This window comes from Telopea speciosissima, chromosome 8, assembly GCF_018873765.1.
Source record: "Telopea speciosissima isolate NSW1024214 ecotype Mountain lineage chromosome 8, Tspe_v1, whole genome shotgun sequence".
NCBI classification, from domain to species: domain Eukaryota; kingdom Viridiplantae; phylum Streptophyta; class Magnoliopsida; order Proteales; family Proteaceae; genus Telopea; species Telopea speciosissima.
Genome location: NC_057923.1, coordinates 60,136,015 through 60,151,543, shown reverse-complemented (window position 1 = coordinate 60,151,543; position 15,529 = coordinate 60,136,015). Strand labels below are relative to the sequence as shown.

The window sequence follows — 15,529 nt, the reverse complement described above, 5'->3', positions numbered from 1 at the left end:
ATACTTAGTTTTGTTTGGATCCATGTAGTCAACCCCATTAAGTTGGGATAAGGCCGAGTTTGTATTCATAGAAAAGTAATGTCCAGAATAAAAGGCAAGAGAGGGGACTTAACTGGGGAGGGGCAAGACTTAATTTTCCTGAGCAGAGTTAAGAATCTCTTTAAGAAGCATCAAGGTCTACCATGGAATCTCTTTAACAAGCACCAAGGTCTACCATGTAGCAGGTCAGATGGGGTTGAAATTTTATGGGAAGGTCGAAACCAAGGTCTAAGCTGAGACTATCAGGAGGGTGGACAGGATTACAAAGGAGTTGAAATCTTTTCACCTGGGAACAGACGGATCCTTAATAGAACTTCATTTATCCAAATTAGACATATATGATGGACAAAAACTTGCCTATACAACATGACTAGAAACCAATGTTTAATAGGTCCACAAAGTTTCAGAGTCAAATGAGCTGTCATGTGACAAAAATAAGGTCCATGCCTCCATGGACAGAGGTTATATATACATTGCCACTGGGGAGAGAGCCCTCCCCATTAAAACAACAAACCAAAACAGAAGTAGAGGGTACAACAAAATGCAAATTACGACATTAGGCTATAGGTGATTCACAGGCTTACTTGCTCATCAATTTGGGAGGGGCTGCCCGGGTCTGAAGATACGATTTATTGATTGTTTCCACAATATGCAGTGCCCTGCCATATTCCCTGTCAGTGCACTATTCAGAATATGGTTGCAGCTCAAGTTGGAGCAGTGGCATCAGTGTGTGAGCATCTACTTCTGTTAAATGATGAAAAGGTTGGGGGAGTAGAACAAGAAATCACATCAAGACATTATTCGTATTGAAGCTGCCAGAGGAACAGCAACTCCCCAATGGGAGAAGATTCAGCCATTAAATATATATTGTCAAAAATGAAAGAATACATGTCATGTTTTTCACAGTAACAAATATTCTATAGAAGGGTTAAACTACAACATGGGGCCAAAGCCCAAAAACTTCTCTCTATGCTCTACACTTGGTTCATACCATTGAGGATTTCAAATTGTTCTTATACCGTAACAGTAAACAAATAGAGCTTCAGGACAACAGCCAGAGCCAGCTGCAATAGGAATATCGCAGCCACAATTAAGAACCACCTTTCACCAGCAGACTTGATGTGAGCTCGGAGATTAAGAGCAACAAATATTGCTGACATGAACCCCGCAACACCTGCAACTACCCATCTGAACACTTCCAGAGGTACCACAGATAGACACTGCAATCAAATGCCATGAGAACTTTGATAGGTCAACAACGCCCAGGTGAAGTGGTATATGCTTCATTGAAACCATTAGTTTAAGAGAAAATATAATACACGGAAGGGAAATTGACATGGGCATACCACACATCTCTTAGCAAGGAGGCAATAACATGCACCCTCACATAATCATGAAGATTCATCATTCAGGGAAACTTTAAAGCAGTATATTTTTTTTTCTTTATAGGGGCCTGCCTTAATTGTCACTGTCAACCATAAGCTTAAATGAAGGAAAAGATCAGGACAGGATGAGAGAAAGCGCCATGATGGCACAGCCAAAACTGACCCAATTTATATGGTCCAGACCATGTTGCCACAGACAACTGAGGAGCCTTATATTTTTATTTTATTCTTATTTTTTATTTATTTAATTTTTTTTTTTTTGGGGGGGGGGGGGAGGGATTACCATGATCGCCTTGATCGAAAAGATAACTGACTATAAGTCTAAAACTCCCAACTCTCGACATAATTAACTAAGACTCTAAAGAGAATATAATCACCTACATCTGATCCTTTTATGAAGTTTGGTTCTGGAATGGAGATTGCTATATCAGTCTATGAGGGTAAAATTGGAATCCAAAATTTACTTAAAACACCCATCAACACAGCAATTTCAAAAGAACTGAAAGTGATTCTTTGCTTCTCTTCAAAGTCATACTTAATATTTCAAAGTTGGGAGATTTAGTCACTTACTCTGTAATTAGGGAGATCAAGGTTCAATCCCTCCCTCTCCCCCCCCCCCAAAAAAAAAAAAAAACAGAAAAAGAAGAGAGATATTCCAGAGAAAATAGCAACACTGTAACTCTGAACTTACCGAGGCAGGAATGAATATAAAGAGGGAGTAACCATATAGACAGAACAGCTGGACGAGGCCAGATGGAGCTGAGAAGTATTTTAGAATGATATACAAGCCAAGAGGAACAATGGTGACGTAGCCGTAAAACAAACCAGCCGACCACGTCACCATATTAATGTCGTAGTCCCATTCTTTCTTCTGCAGTTTGTGTGCCAAGTATGTTGCAAATGTGCCAATGGATGCGGCTACAAATATAAGGGTGGTACATATCCAAAATGGCCCATACCTGCTTTCCATTCACAGTCAACATCCAGAGGTTAAAGAAGAAAAAATAAGAGGCAAAAAATAACAGAGGAAATGAGAATGAAGAAAGTCCTGAAAGCAAGACAGATGTTTGATATTTTAAAAACAAGGCAAAACTAAAAAAAATTGAGAGTCACAGCTTTTACCAAGATCACATACATTGTGAAGAACGAACTTTAAATGAAATAAAAGAGATTATTTTCCTTGAATTAATGTCCGTGCAACTTGAATTCATTCACCAGTTCAACCAACTCAGACACTTAAGGGATATGAGGGCAGATCAATTCAGAATCCAAGCCAAAGGAAAACCGCACCCTCACCAAGGCATTAAATTTGTTTGTCTGCCCTTCTTTTTCAAAAAGATGGCATTTAACTAGAAATTTTGTGTTAAAAGTAAAAAAATAAAGTGATAGTTGAGATCTAAATTGATGAATGGGGAAGGGCCGAAGGAAGCATTTGTGATTAGGTCCATTTCTAATCCCAACTTGCTTGTTGACTTTCACACATTAGATATTTAGAACCATTTGTGAATTTGTTTCAATGCAAAGAACTTCTTTGGTCATTGTTTTCTTCTTTATGCACCCTCCTATTCTATTCCTTCTCCGATACAGGAGCATCTCTGGCTTCAAACAATGTTGTTTCTTCTTTCAGAAAGTCCATATTTGACTCAAGAGGAGTCATATATGTTGGATCAAGCAATTCTAATTTGAAGTTCTGAATAATTATATGAATATTTCAGCAGTTATTTTGGCTTAATTTTCGGAATGTCAAATCACATTAAACATAAGATGGAGAATTTGATAGTGTAAAGAGTGTTAGTGGTACCGCAGGGGGTATTTTGGGTATATAGTTCTGGTTTTAGTTGCTTTATGTAATGTTTAGTAATTAGTAGTCTTGGGGTATGATTGTAATTCTCTCAGTAAGTTATATATCAGCATATTGGTCACGGTTTGGTAAGAATAGCAAACCGTGAGTCTATTTTTTTCCTGAGTCTTGCGGCTCCTCTTCACTCTTCTCTTCTTCTTCCTCCTGCTCTTTCTCTTATTCTGCTAACACTGGTTTCCTGTGTTAGGTACTGCTTCATGATATCAGAGCAAGTTTAATCAGTACCTTTCTTCGATCCTTGCTTTGATAGTCTTCTAGGGATCTTCCCTCTTAGTTTGCAGCAACTTATGCTGACCTATCTATTCTATGAAACCCTATACATAAAAATAAATTAGGGTTCCATTTGTATATGCTATCCACATGAAGAAGAGTATCTGCTCCAGCTATTCCATGGAGGTATCTCTTCGAGTTCTATGAAAATTGGCTAATGTTTCTTCCCTGCGGTACTCTGTTTATGGCTTCTTTTTTGACTGAATTGATAACTATGATTACTCCTCTTATGGCCATCAATTGGATCTGATTATCATTTGGGCATTGTTGCCCCTATTGATAAGGTCCTTCTACACTAACTTGAGGCTGACCAAGCCCCTGTTTTTACTGAAGGTTACAGAAGTTTTTGTTCCTGGCGGTACCCTGTTTTGAGATGATTTCTGGCAGAATTGATTTCTCAAATTACTTTTAATCAGGCCCTCGTCATAGGGTCCTTCGACCCCAATTTCAGGCAGATCCAACTACTGATTTATCTGTGATACTAAATCTCCTTAATTCTGGCAGAATGCAATTCTGAAATTATTTTTCATGTGACCATTGGAATCAAGTGATACTTTGGGGAATTATTGGTCCTCCTTATAGGTTTCTTTGACCCCAATTTCAGGCAGATCTACAATTACTTCTATCGCTTTTCTGTGGACTGTTGGTTGCTGGCCAGAGGTGGTCTTACCTGGCCTTATCGTTTTTCCCCCCTATTTGCTGTCTTATTGGTCTTCTTGATTCTGTATGGTGAAGTTGCCGCTGTCTATAATGGCTGATCCCAAACCTACTGCGGACAACATTAACGTCAAGATACTACTATCAAACTGAATTGGTGTGTCTAATTATTTGTTATGGGCCCAGGCTGTTAAGGTCTATATCAATGCTAAGGGCAAGATGAAGTATCTCAAATCTGACCCGCCTTCTTCTGATTCTGAAGAATATGAGGAGTGGATGCGTGAGAACAACACACTTTTTATCTAGTTGTGGAACAATATGGAACTAGCCATTGTAACAAATGTTATGTTCCACAACACTGCCAAATGAGTTTGGGACGACTTGAAGGAAAGCTTCTCTGGAAAATAATGTTTCGTATTTATGATATTTATGACAAAATGTTTAACTTCAAGCAGGGGGAAAAATCCTTGAATGAGTACTACAGTGCCTTTAAAGGAATGTCAGAGGATCTCAATGTTATCAGGCTCTGACTACTGATCTGGAACTGTTGAAGATTCAGTGGGCTGAATTTCAAGTTGCAAAGTTCATGACCAGATTAAATTCTGGTTTTCAGTCAGTGAAGAACCAGTTGCTTGCTGGGGAGAAGGTGCCTTCCTTGAATGAGACCTTCTCTCGTCTTTAGCGTCTTATTTCTCCCTAATTTAATTGTGTTTCCAAATTCTCCTTTGTTTTCTTTACTTCCACAGGTTTTTGGAACCACGTGCTTTGTTCATAATCTACAACCTTAGGTTGTCAAATTATCTCCCAGGGCTGTGAAATGTATTTACATTGGTTATTCTCGAACTCAAAAAGGGTATAAATGTTTTGAACTACTTACAAAAAGGCAATTTGTCAGTACAGATGTCACTTTTTTTGAGAATACCCCATATTGACTTTGGAAGATGTTCCACCTACCACCTCGCCTTCACCACAGAAGGTGTATTAGTGGTGTAAGAGGATAGTGCAGACTCATTCAGTTATTCTTGCTTCATAGCCCACCACACAATCTGCTCCTCCGGCTAAAGTTCCTGCTTCCTCCTCGTCTCTGGATGACTTACCAATTGCTCTTCACAAAGATACCCACTCATGCACTAAAAAATCCATGACAGCTTATCCTATTAAATTTTGTTTCTCTATCTTATCTTTCATCTCCCTTAGAAGTCCCAAACTCCCAATGGAAACAGGTAGAGGGCTATAGAATTTGAAAGGTCCGTCATCAACTCCCAACCAAAGGTAGCCAGTATCTACTCACCCTATTCTTAAAACCCATCATGAGGCTTTGTCTCATCCTGGGTGGAAAGTGTCCATAGAAGCGGAAATAGATGTCTTAATTTATCGACAGACATGAACTCTGGTGGATTTACCTCCAGATAAGGATATTGTGCGGTGTCGCTAGGTTGTAAACTATTAAATACAATCCGGATGGCTCTATGGAGCTAAAAGCTCGTTTAGTTAAAGCGAAGGGTTATACACAGACCTATGGTGTGGATTACTATGAGACTGTCTCTCCTGTTGTTAGGCTTAATTCTGTTCATGTGCTCATTCTTTAACTATGAATTGTGATTTCTTTAGTTGTGAATTATGCTTGGTCATTGTATCAATTGGATATCAAGAATGCTTTCTTATATGGTGATTTACATGAGGTGTATATAGACCAACCTCCAGGGTAAATTGCTCAAGGGGAGAATGCTCGTAGAGTCTGTAAGATAAACAAGATGATTTATGGTCTCAAACAGTCACCTAGGGTTTGGTTCGATACATACAACTCGATTGTTACTTGGAGCAGATTCTCGCAATGTTATTTTGATCATCCTATGTTTGTTCGTCGCCGGAGTCTAGGGTGATTGTATTGGTTGTGTATGTTGATGATATTATCATATTTGAGGATGATGCATCTGGGATTACAAAGGTGAAATCTTATCTATAATAGCATTTTCAGATGGAAGACTTAGATGCCCTCATGTTTTAATGGTATTGAAGTACTTCAAGTAAAAAAGGGATTAGTATCTCATAGGGGAAGTATGTTTTTGATCTCTTGTCTAAGACTGGTATGCTTGCTTCCAAACCAGTTGATTCACCTATGGACCCACACTAGAAGTTTGGGAGGGATGATGGCGAAGATTAGTAGGGAAACTCATCTACCTTACTATTAGTAGACCTGACACATCTTTTGTTGTTGGAGTTATTAGCCAAATATGGAGTCACATAAGAAGACTCAATGGGAGACAACATGTTGAATTTTAGAGTCTCTTAAGGGGGCTCCAGGAAAGGGGCTCATTTACTGATCTCATCAACAAATTGATTTGGTTGGATACTCAGATGCAAACTAGGCTGGTGTTGATGGTGATAGGAGATCTACCACAAATTATTGTACATTCAATGGTGGCAATCTTGTCATATGGAGAAACAAGAAGGGTCATGGCGCATACAGCAGCATAGTTAATGTGGTTGAAATCATTGCTTCAAGAGTTGGGGTTTCCAGATATTAAGCCAATGTAGATGTTCTGTGATAATCAAGCTACAATCTACATTACCAGCAACCAGGTTTTTCATGAAAGAACCAAACATATTGAAGTTGATTGTCACTTTATGAGGGATGCAGTAATGAGGAAGTTGATTGATACTCCGTTCGTTTCTTCTGCTGATCAGCTGGGTGATATGTTTACCAAGCTTCTGTTTAGTCTTGCCTTCCAGAAAGGCTGTTCCAAGCTGGGCATGGATGATGCATATGCTCCAGCTTGAGGGGGAGTGTTAAGAGTGTTAGTGCTTCTGCAGGAGTTATTTTGGGTATATAGTTCTGGTTTTAGTTGCTTTATGTAATGTTTAGTAGTCTGGGCGTATGATTGTAACTTTGTAGTTCTCACCTAGTAAGTTATATATATCAGCATAGTGGTCACATTTTGGTATTCTGACCAAACTGTGAGTCTCTTCTTTTCCTCATACTTTGTAACTTCTCTTATTGTGCTAACACTGGTTTCTTTTGTTAGGTACTGCTTCAGACAGTTGAGACAACTCATCCTAGGGTCCTGCTAGCTTTGTTTTCATTAAGGCCAGGGGTTAGGGCTAGCTCAATCCAAGTTCTCCTTAGTACTATGCTATTTCTTGTTTCATTTTCGTTTTGTTGTTTTTTTAATTAACAGTTCTTCACTATGCTCTTAACAAGAACGTGAACTGGGGGAACCAAGATGTTGCGTCTTTGTAAAACGCTTACAAACCAGAAATATCTCCACGGTTCTACTTACAGGTCCAAAGGCAATTGAGGACACTCAAGATAATGATAACTTAAAAATTTTTTAAGGGGAAAGTTTTCATACATGGCCGTGTAAGCCGTGTATGTGAGAGGGTGAGAGTTTCAAGACATTAATTAATGGATGGGGGTTTATGACTTTTCCAACTCTTTGTGAGAGCTGACACGACTGTGCATGCTTACACGGCCGTGTATGAAAACTTCCCCCAATTTTAAAAAAAAAGTTCAATTACATCCAGCAACCCCAGTGACTGTTTTCTTCCAACAGTTTTTTCCAAAACTAAAGCCTGAGTTGATGAATCTAATCAATTCAATAGTGTTACAATAAAAACATGTGCTCGGATTTATTTCATAATCCTCAGATACAGTGATGGTTTAAAAAGACTATTCACAATCAATTCCAAGATAAATTTAGCAGGCTAAGGATTAGAACCTTGTGTTGTGAGTTGTGACAAAGGGATTGGTGCAAAGCATGAGCATAAGGAGAAGTCTTGGGAATCTTTGGGCCAAGAATACCATACATTCTCTAGGGCATGGAAAGCCATGCTGGGAAGCTATGGAGGAGTTCCATTGGATGTCTACTTGGCCATTATTTGATATCTCCTCTCCTAAAATTCCAGGTGTTTTCCTAATTAGGCTATAAATTTCACTGAGTTAGTTATTATGTTATTTAGGATTGACAGTTATAGGAATTATCCAATTTTGAGCTATTTTCATTTTATTTTGGTATTATAATTGAGTTGTGGTATTGTTACAGCTATTTTTTTTTTTTTTTGACCTTATCTTTTACTATTAAAAAAAAAATTCATGCTTTCGTTGATTTTCATATCCTAAGAGATATTACAGCCGCCTATATTGCAAATATTGAAGATAGTTTGTAGAGTTAATGCCAACATGCAAGCTAGGTATAGCTCAACCACAGTCCTTATCAATGTGGTAGCTTTCATGTGGATGGTAGAGTCCTGTCCAGATAAATTATAAATTAGTAACAAAATAAGTGACTCATGGAAGCACATATGAATAACCTCAGCTGCTTGTACTGAAAGGGAAGAAGGAATACAATGTGATTCATTAGAATTTGTCACAGTACATCTACTGAAAGCTGGTTAACAAGCGTTACTCCAGAATCCACATCAACTGTTCATTGTGCTACGCTAAAAGTCGTTTGTAATAATTGAAGAACACTACTGGCTAATAAATGGAAGAAAACTGAGCCTAGAAATCGAGAAAGAGCACCAATTGAAGAGAACTTGATGGAGATCCCTGAGGCTATTCGAAATAACAGGAAGAATGCCTGCATGTCAGCACCAGGATTCTTAAATTCTAGACACAACAAGGCAGAGCTAATACCATCTTATCATCATAATGACCCGCTAATCTTCTTTCCTGTGCTAAAGAAAGGATCAAATGACCTGTTAATCTTGTAGTCTACACATTGAACCCGCTAATCTTTTCTTCTGTGACTGCTAATCTTCTAGTCTACACATTGATTATATAATTATATCTATCATGGCAGAATGAGAACTTACAGGTCTGGGTTACTAGCAGTCTTCTCAGAAAAGTTTCCTTTAAATGGAAAAAGTGAGTCCTTAATCCTCTCCAATACATCTGAAGTGTCCACATCAAAGTATGGCTTGTAAGCAGCAACTGTGAATGCTCGAAACCAACCACTCGACTGAGGTTCATCAGAACTAATGCCATTTTCTGGTTTAGAGAAAGTATCTACAACAATTCAAGACAAGTTTAGCAATATAGAGCCACAGAAAGTTAGTACAGTGGAAAGAATGAATGCTAGCCATTAACAATGATTCAAATGACTGCAGTTGAATAACTCTAATAATGATGTAAATAATCTGATCAACTAAATGGCAAGAAGTCTGAGAAGAAAACGTATCAGTGATTTATAAGATATATCCACCCTTCCACAATAGAGATGCTATCTTTAATAAAAAAGTTTTCTGTGAAGAAAAGGAAAAAAGAAGATATGTTTAATAGACATAATTCCTACTCACTAGTTACCAGCATTATCTATCCTTCTGATATAAATTACATTTATTGAAACCTCAGAAAAAACCCACCTCAGTATATTAACCCAAATCTTACAAAAAACCAAAATAGAAAATAAGAACTAACACATAATCTTGTATAGATTCACTAACCCCACATCTTGGGCGTATAAAGTTGTCCTATTTACAATTAAAAAAAAAACCCAAGAACACAGCCTACAACCCATATAACCCTTCAATTAAGCCCAATCAATTGGGAAAGCAGCCTCTGCTGCATCACCTCTGGCATGTTGATGAGGTCCTGGCTCGGTCCTGCCAATACAAGCAGAACCCTTACAAGATCGGATCGTTGAGAAGTGAGAACAGCAAATAAAACAGGGGTATCGATTGGGAGAATAGGGGAAGAAGATGGGATAGATGGTACGAGTCTCTCACTCACACCTAGGCTTCTCACCTCACATAGGACTCACTCCTAAAGACATTGGCAAAAAAAACCAGAACAAAGATTTCATTCAAATTCTGTTGTTCCATTTAGCTTACAGACAGCTCCTTATATAGAGTGGCTACGAGGGTCTAGACTCTTATGGGGACTTCTTCCTAGTTGAAGTTTTGACCAATTAATAAGAATTACATTTTCAAGGTCTTTCACAACTAACAAGGAAACTGGCCTATTGACTGAAATAAGACATCACTACTTTAGATAATAGTTACAACTAACTGATTAATTCTTTTCTTTTTCAGCACATATTGCTCTTGAAACATCTTGACTAAGTCTTGAACTGGAATTAATTGATCTCTTTTTTTCAGCACACATGGATTCATTAGTCTTGACCCATCTTGATTAGAGTTAACTGAAACTTAGTTTAGGCCCGGTTCCTCCCTTCTTGTGATGGTACTGTTTGGAATAGGATTTATCATCATCACATGGATTCCTTGGGGGAATCTACTTTGCCTCCCTACTAGATCATCATCATGACTTGGTTTCCCTGGATTTGATGCCAGCTTGCTCTATGGGTTGAATCTTCTCTTTGACCTTTGCAGTCTCAACAGCTATAACCCTATTTTCAAAGCCCAGACTGAACATGCATAATATATATAGAGCATACTTAACAAGAATACTAATACAACTCATAGGGTTTCTTGTAATAGAACTTAAAAGTCAAATGTCCATGGAAATTTTGAGCTGTAAACTAGTTGCAGCTATGAGTTTTCTATTACCTTGCCCTTGCTAGGCTAGACAGAGAAAAATCAAGTAGTCTAATTTCCAGGTAAAAAATGAAGATAACATGACAAGGTTCATAAACAGAAAAGAAAATATGGGATGTAAATAGCAAGTTTCTGGTAAAAGTTGTTTCAGGTTAGAGACTGACAAGAATGGGCTTAGATCTTTATTTTTTTTAAAGATATATGATTCTTCTTTCACTTAGTTATCATCATAGTTCGAGAACTCGCCGAGTTTCTCGGTATTTCGAAAATCCGAGACGAGATGGGGGTCGAGTCACAAAAGTACAATATCTCGCCGAGATCTCGGTTTGACATAGGAAAATGCCCATCTAGGTCCTTTATATGAGTGCCAGATCTCGGGATCTTGCTGAAAATTCTTGGTATACAGACACCTATCTATGCTAGGAACCAAGACAGACAAGACAGACACTTATTTATGCCTAATATCATTTAAGTAAATGTTTTTGTATTTGTATTTCATTTACTTAAGATATTATTCATAAATAAGCAAATACCCCCCTACTTGAATCCAATAAAAATAGCTAAAAAATCAAATTCCAAAAGGAAAAAAAGTCAACCCCCAAGTTCAAGAACAAAATCTGGATTTTCGACGGTAGATGCAATTTTCAACTTTCTAATTCTGGGGTTTTTCTCAAATTTAAAATTTCCATAAATCTTAATATGGTAAAACATTGCTAAAAACCAAAAGTGAGGTAAAATATTCATTTGTTTTGATGTCCAAAAAAATATTTTCCTTCACACAACATTCGCGCACACCAAATTAAGTTTGATCGGTAGATAACTCCTTCAATAGAAATCAAATTTAAGCAATCTTGGACTTATTGGAAAGCTATCAAAACAAAGCTTTCTAACAAATCCAAAATTACTTAAATCTCATTTATATTGAAGGAGTTATGTTCCGGTCAAACCTTATTTGATACCATGTTCAAGAACAATATACAGTATCAAACTTGGATCAAAAGCACAAGTAATATTTTTAGTGTTCTCTATGTGAAACTAATGCATGGATTGAGTTTAAAATATCAAAAATAGGCAGCACAACAAAAATCAGGGGAAAAAAACAACTTCTGGGCCTCGAAACCAAGGTTCGAGTTAGCCTGGAGAAAGTCCCAAGTTTCGATCGAGATATGGTCGAAACCGAGACGAACTCATTTTTTGGCTGGTCGAAACCCGAGCTTTAGAACCTTGCACTCCACACAATGAAGCTCAATAAACGCTATCACAAGGCATATGTAGAAGATCAATAAATCCTATTGCAATAAAAACCTTAAGAAACCCTAGTTCTTCTTCACTCTTGATTAAGTAGGGTGCCACACACACACACGCACACATATTATTTATGTATATTTCTTCTTCTTCTCCTTCACGGCTCTCATACCATGAAGCAAAATCAATATTACCAACCAGAATCTAAAAAGAAGAAGAGAACAGAGAGAGAGAGGAGCAAAGGAGAGAGAATCCTAGAGCCACTATAGGATTCAAAATAAAATCCCTATCGTGGCTTAGGCCCACAACTTATAAAGTCCAACTCAACAACTCATGACTTAACATAAACTAATCCTAAACCAACTATATCGACATAACAAGGACTCCCTAATGTAAGACTAAAGCCATAATAGGTCTACTCCCAGACAGGATCAAATAGAAAACCTCCAGTGAACAAGAAAGAGAACAATGGGATCTCAAATTGGTTGGAAGAGAATGACGAGATCTCAAATTGGTAACCACCAGTGAACAAAGAAAGAGAACAATGGAAACCCAAATGAAGGAACAATAACCTGCTGAAGTAGCAAATGGGTTGAATACTTTTCTTGCCAATGGGTTGAATAGTCTTCTTGAAAGTAGGATGAATCCCTGATCAAAACAGAGAGAAAAGGAGATCGATCAGCCTTTAGGGTTTTGAAGCCTTGAACAAATGGAAGGGGATGAGGGAAGGGAATGGGTATCTCACCCTAGATCTTTCACCTATCCTAACTCAGGATTTTCACAAAGCCTCAAGCCAATATTTCATTAATCAAATTCGTGCACCATGCCGGCCTCCCTTACAAACTTATATAGAAGACTCAAAAATAGACTTAAACACTAAAATGGAAAGACCTAACCCAATCCTTAACTAATAAGGTATCCTAAATTGAACAGGAAAGTGAAATAATAAAGAAAGTAGACTCAAAATAGGACTCTAACTAAACTAATGAAGTAAATCCCGTTTCCTACTTTCTACCTATATTTTAGGCTTATTCAATTGGCCAATTACAAAATAAACACATAGAATTAAAGGCCCAATACATACATAACCCATCACAAGGCTTATTTCCCCTAAAATAAGCCCTCTAAGTGACTTATCTGCATCAATCCCCCTCAAAGTACACTTTAACTTGGAGGTCATTGAGCACATAGAATGCAGCATAAACAAGTGTGACAATCAAGTAATTGAAATAAAGCAGTCCAACAAACCAAACACCTGTTGAATGATTCAGAACACTTCTCTAAACCAGACAATATATTTTGGCATGGACAAATCCAACTCAAATACTAACCGAAGGAGAGAATCAGTGTAATTAAAGCTGCTTATAACCCAACCCTATCCAGATTACAAAGACAGCTCCTAGATAGAGGAATTACATAAATAAATAATTCAATAACATCTATTACTCTATTCCTTCATAGTATATTGGTATTTAATCTGTGTTCTCCTCCTTTCAGTGAAATCCGTAAAAAAGAATGTCGATCTGACAACTCCCACCATTCATAATGAACAGGTAGGGGTAGTCAAAATATTAAAATTGGACTTTCTCTATTCGATCTGCAGGAGGCATCCACGTATCTTGGAAATGCACCGACAAATCAAGGAATCGTCAAGCATTTTATTACGAAGAATTGAAATTGAAGCACTCAAAGAGTCAGATGCTTACCATCAGCATCACGCGGGGGACGAAAACCACCGGCGATCTTTCCTTGAGCTTCAGAAGGTGGAAATGTCTTAAGATTCGAATCTGCAAGCATAAATCATGAATAAAACTAATACAAACCAAACAAAAAATAAATTAAATAACATGATACGAAATTCGATAAGTGAAAAGCCTCCTGAAAATAAACTCTAACCTGCGAATTTGACGGTGACCTGACCTGGATCTGAAGCCGCCTGCAGTTCGAGGAAACTAGGGAGTAAGATCTCGTGATTTTAAAAACAACATCGATAGAGAGAGAGAGAGAGGGGGGGGGGGATCAAATCTGGATCGAACAGAACAAGGAAGAACAAGAAGTGAAGGAGAGAGAGAGAATGCTTACTGGAACGGATCCGGAGACCTTTTGGTTGTCGAGACTGGTGTAGCCGCTCGACATCATCTTTTCACGAATGGAAATCGCGGGAAAGCCAACAGCCTTCCTCTCTGTATCTCTCTAATTCCTTTCTCAGACAAAATGACGGATCTCTCTCTCTCTCTCTCTCACCGATGGTCAATTTTTTTGAGTTCACTGAAAGGCCGCGTTTGGTAACACTCTCGATCAATGCCTTTTTAATTCAATCCACGAAAAAAAAAAAGTACTTTAAGTTTATTGTATTGATCCATTTTGTACTCTCGAAAAGTCAACCCGGCCCAGTAGAAATTTGCCCAAAGAATTTTAATAGAAGTGAAAAAGAATGCTGCCTGGACGTGTGGTGCCCTATCAGGATTTTAGGACTCGGGGGATTGGATCAATGAATCGGCTATCAGAACCGGCAGATTCATATTAGAATCCTACTGATCCGATATCGTCGATTATCCAAAAGCCCTAGAAATTCCCTATTTTTGGATCTTAAGGATTAATTCTAGGGTTCTTCAGGATCGATTCCGATCCAAAATTAATAGCTGATTTTGCATTTTAAAACCTGTTGCCCATACAAAGAAGCATATAAAATTACCACTTTACCACCATGAAATTAAAAATCCTATCCATGTTGATGAAGTGCACACTCTCATCAGTCCCTGTACTAATGCATGGGCTACGCGACCAGGTGTCGATCTCTTGCCCATTTCAAGGGAAAAAGAACTATCTAGAAAGAAGGCCTACGCCAATTCATCCATGTGTCTAACTTTCTCTTCTCCATGTAAAAAGACATCTCTCTCCTTTATTTGGAAGAGGAGAGAGATAGACACATAGAATGTTGGCATGACTATGCTTCTCATAGAGATAAAGTACAAACCTACATGTTTTCTAATTATTATTTGGGTTGATGTTCTCTGTGCCGCAGTACAGCCTGCGCCCAAACACATGAACTGGGTATTTCTGCCATTTAGGGTAGGGTGGTCATTTTGCCCCCTATGTGTCTGGGTGCAGCTGGGAAACATTTGAGTTTTTTGTTTTAATCTATGTAGATCTAGGAAATTGTCCCTTTTAAGAATACGTTTTCACTTTTAGAACAAATCAACATTTCAATGCCCTCACCCGTCACTCCAAAGTGATAGAATTCAGGTACATCATGCTATGACTCTTGATCCTCTTTCTTCTTCTTCTCTCGTCCGTAGTGATTCTTCGATCATCAAATGTACTATTTTCTTAGCAAAATTGCCAAACGTTCTGAGAATGAAAACACTCATGTGGAGTGGAAGTGTTGCTAAATGCAGCCTAAACTTCTCTCTGGTGCTATTCAATTTAAAAAAAAGGGCATACCCAGTGCACAAGGCTCTGACCATTGCAGGGTTTAGGGAGGGTCATAATACACGCAATCTTATCCCTACTTTCACAGACAGACTGTTAGAAATCTGAGATAAAAAAGGAGAGAACGGTGAGGCTGCCTGAG

The 15,529-nt window shown here is 38.1% G+C and overlaps 1 protein-coding gene across 1 annotated transcript; it reads right to left on the bottom strand.

The window, feature by feature from the left end:
• Positions 1-916: 916 nt before the first annotated feature.
• On the bottom strand, positions 917-14,234 carry LOC122671961 (protein YIPF1 homolog). The gene is made up of 6 exons (XM_043869455.1): positions 14,038-14,234; positions 13,852-13,891; positions 13,662-13,742; positions 9,028-9,220; positions 2,116-2,383; positions 917-1,259 (listed from the first exon to the last, which is right to left on the bottom strand). The coding sequence occupies exons 1-6, from the start codon at positions 14,092-14,094 to the stop codon at positions 1,053-1,055; spliced, it is 846 nt and encodes a 281-aa protein (XP_043725390.1). The 5' UTR covers positions 14,095-14,234; the 3' UTR covers positions 917-1,052.
• Between the last annotated feature and the right edge of the window lie 1,295 nt (positions 14,235-15,529).

Bases quoted from the DNA above. Each gene is read 5' to 3' on its own strand.
- LOC122671961 (XM_043869455.1), bottom strand. From the start codon at position 14,094: ATGATGTCGAGCGGCTACACCAGTCTCGACAACCAAAAGGTCTCCGGA. The intron at 9,221-13,661 runs GTAAGCATCTGA...GAATTGTTGTAG, and splicing joins TCCCCCGCGTGATGCTGATG to ATACTTTCTCTAAACCAGAA. The intron at 1,260-2,115 runs GTAAGTTCAGAG...ATTTGATTGCAG, and splicing joins TTATATTCATTCCTGCCTCG to TGTCTATCTGTGGTACCTCT.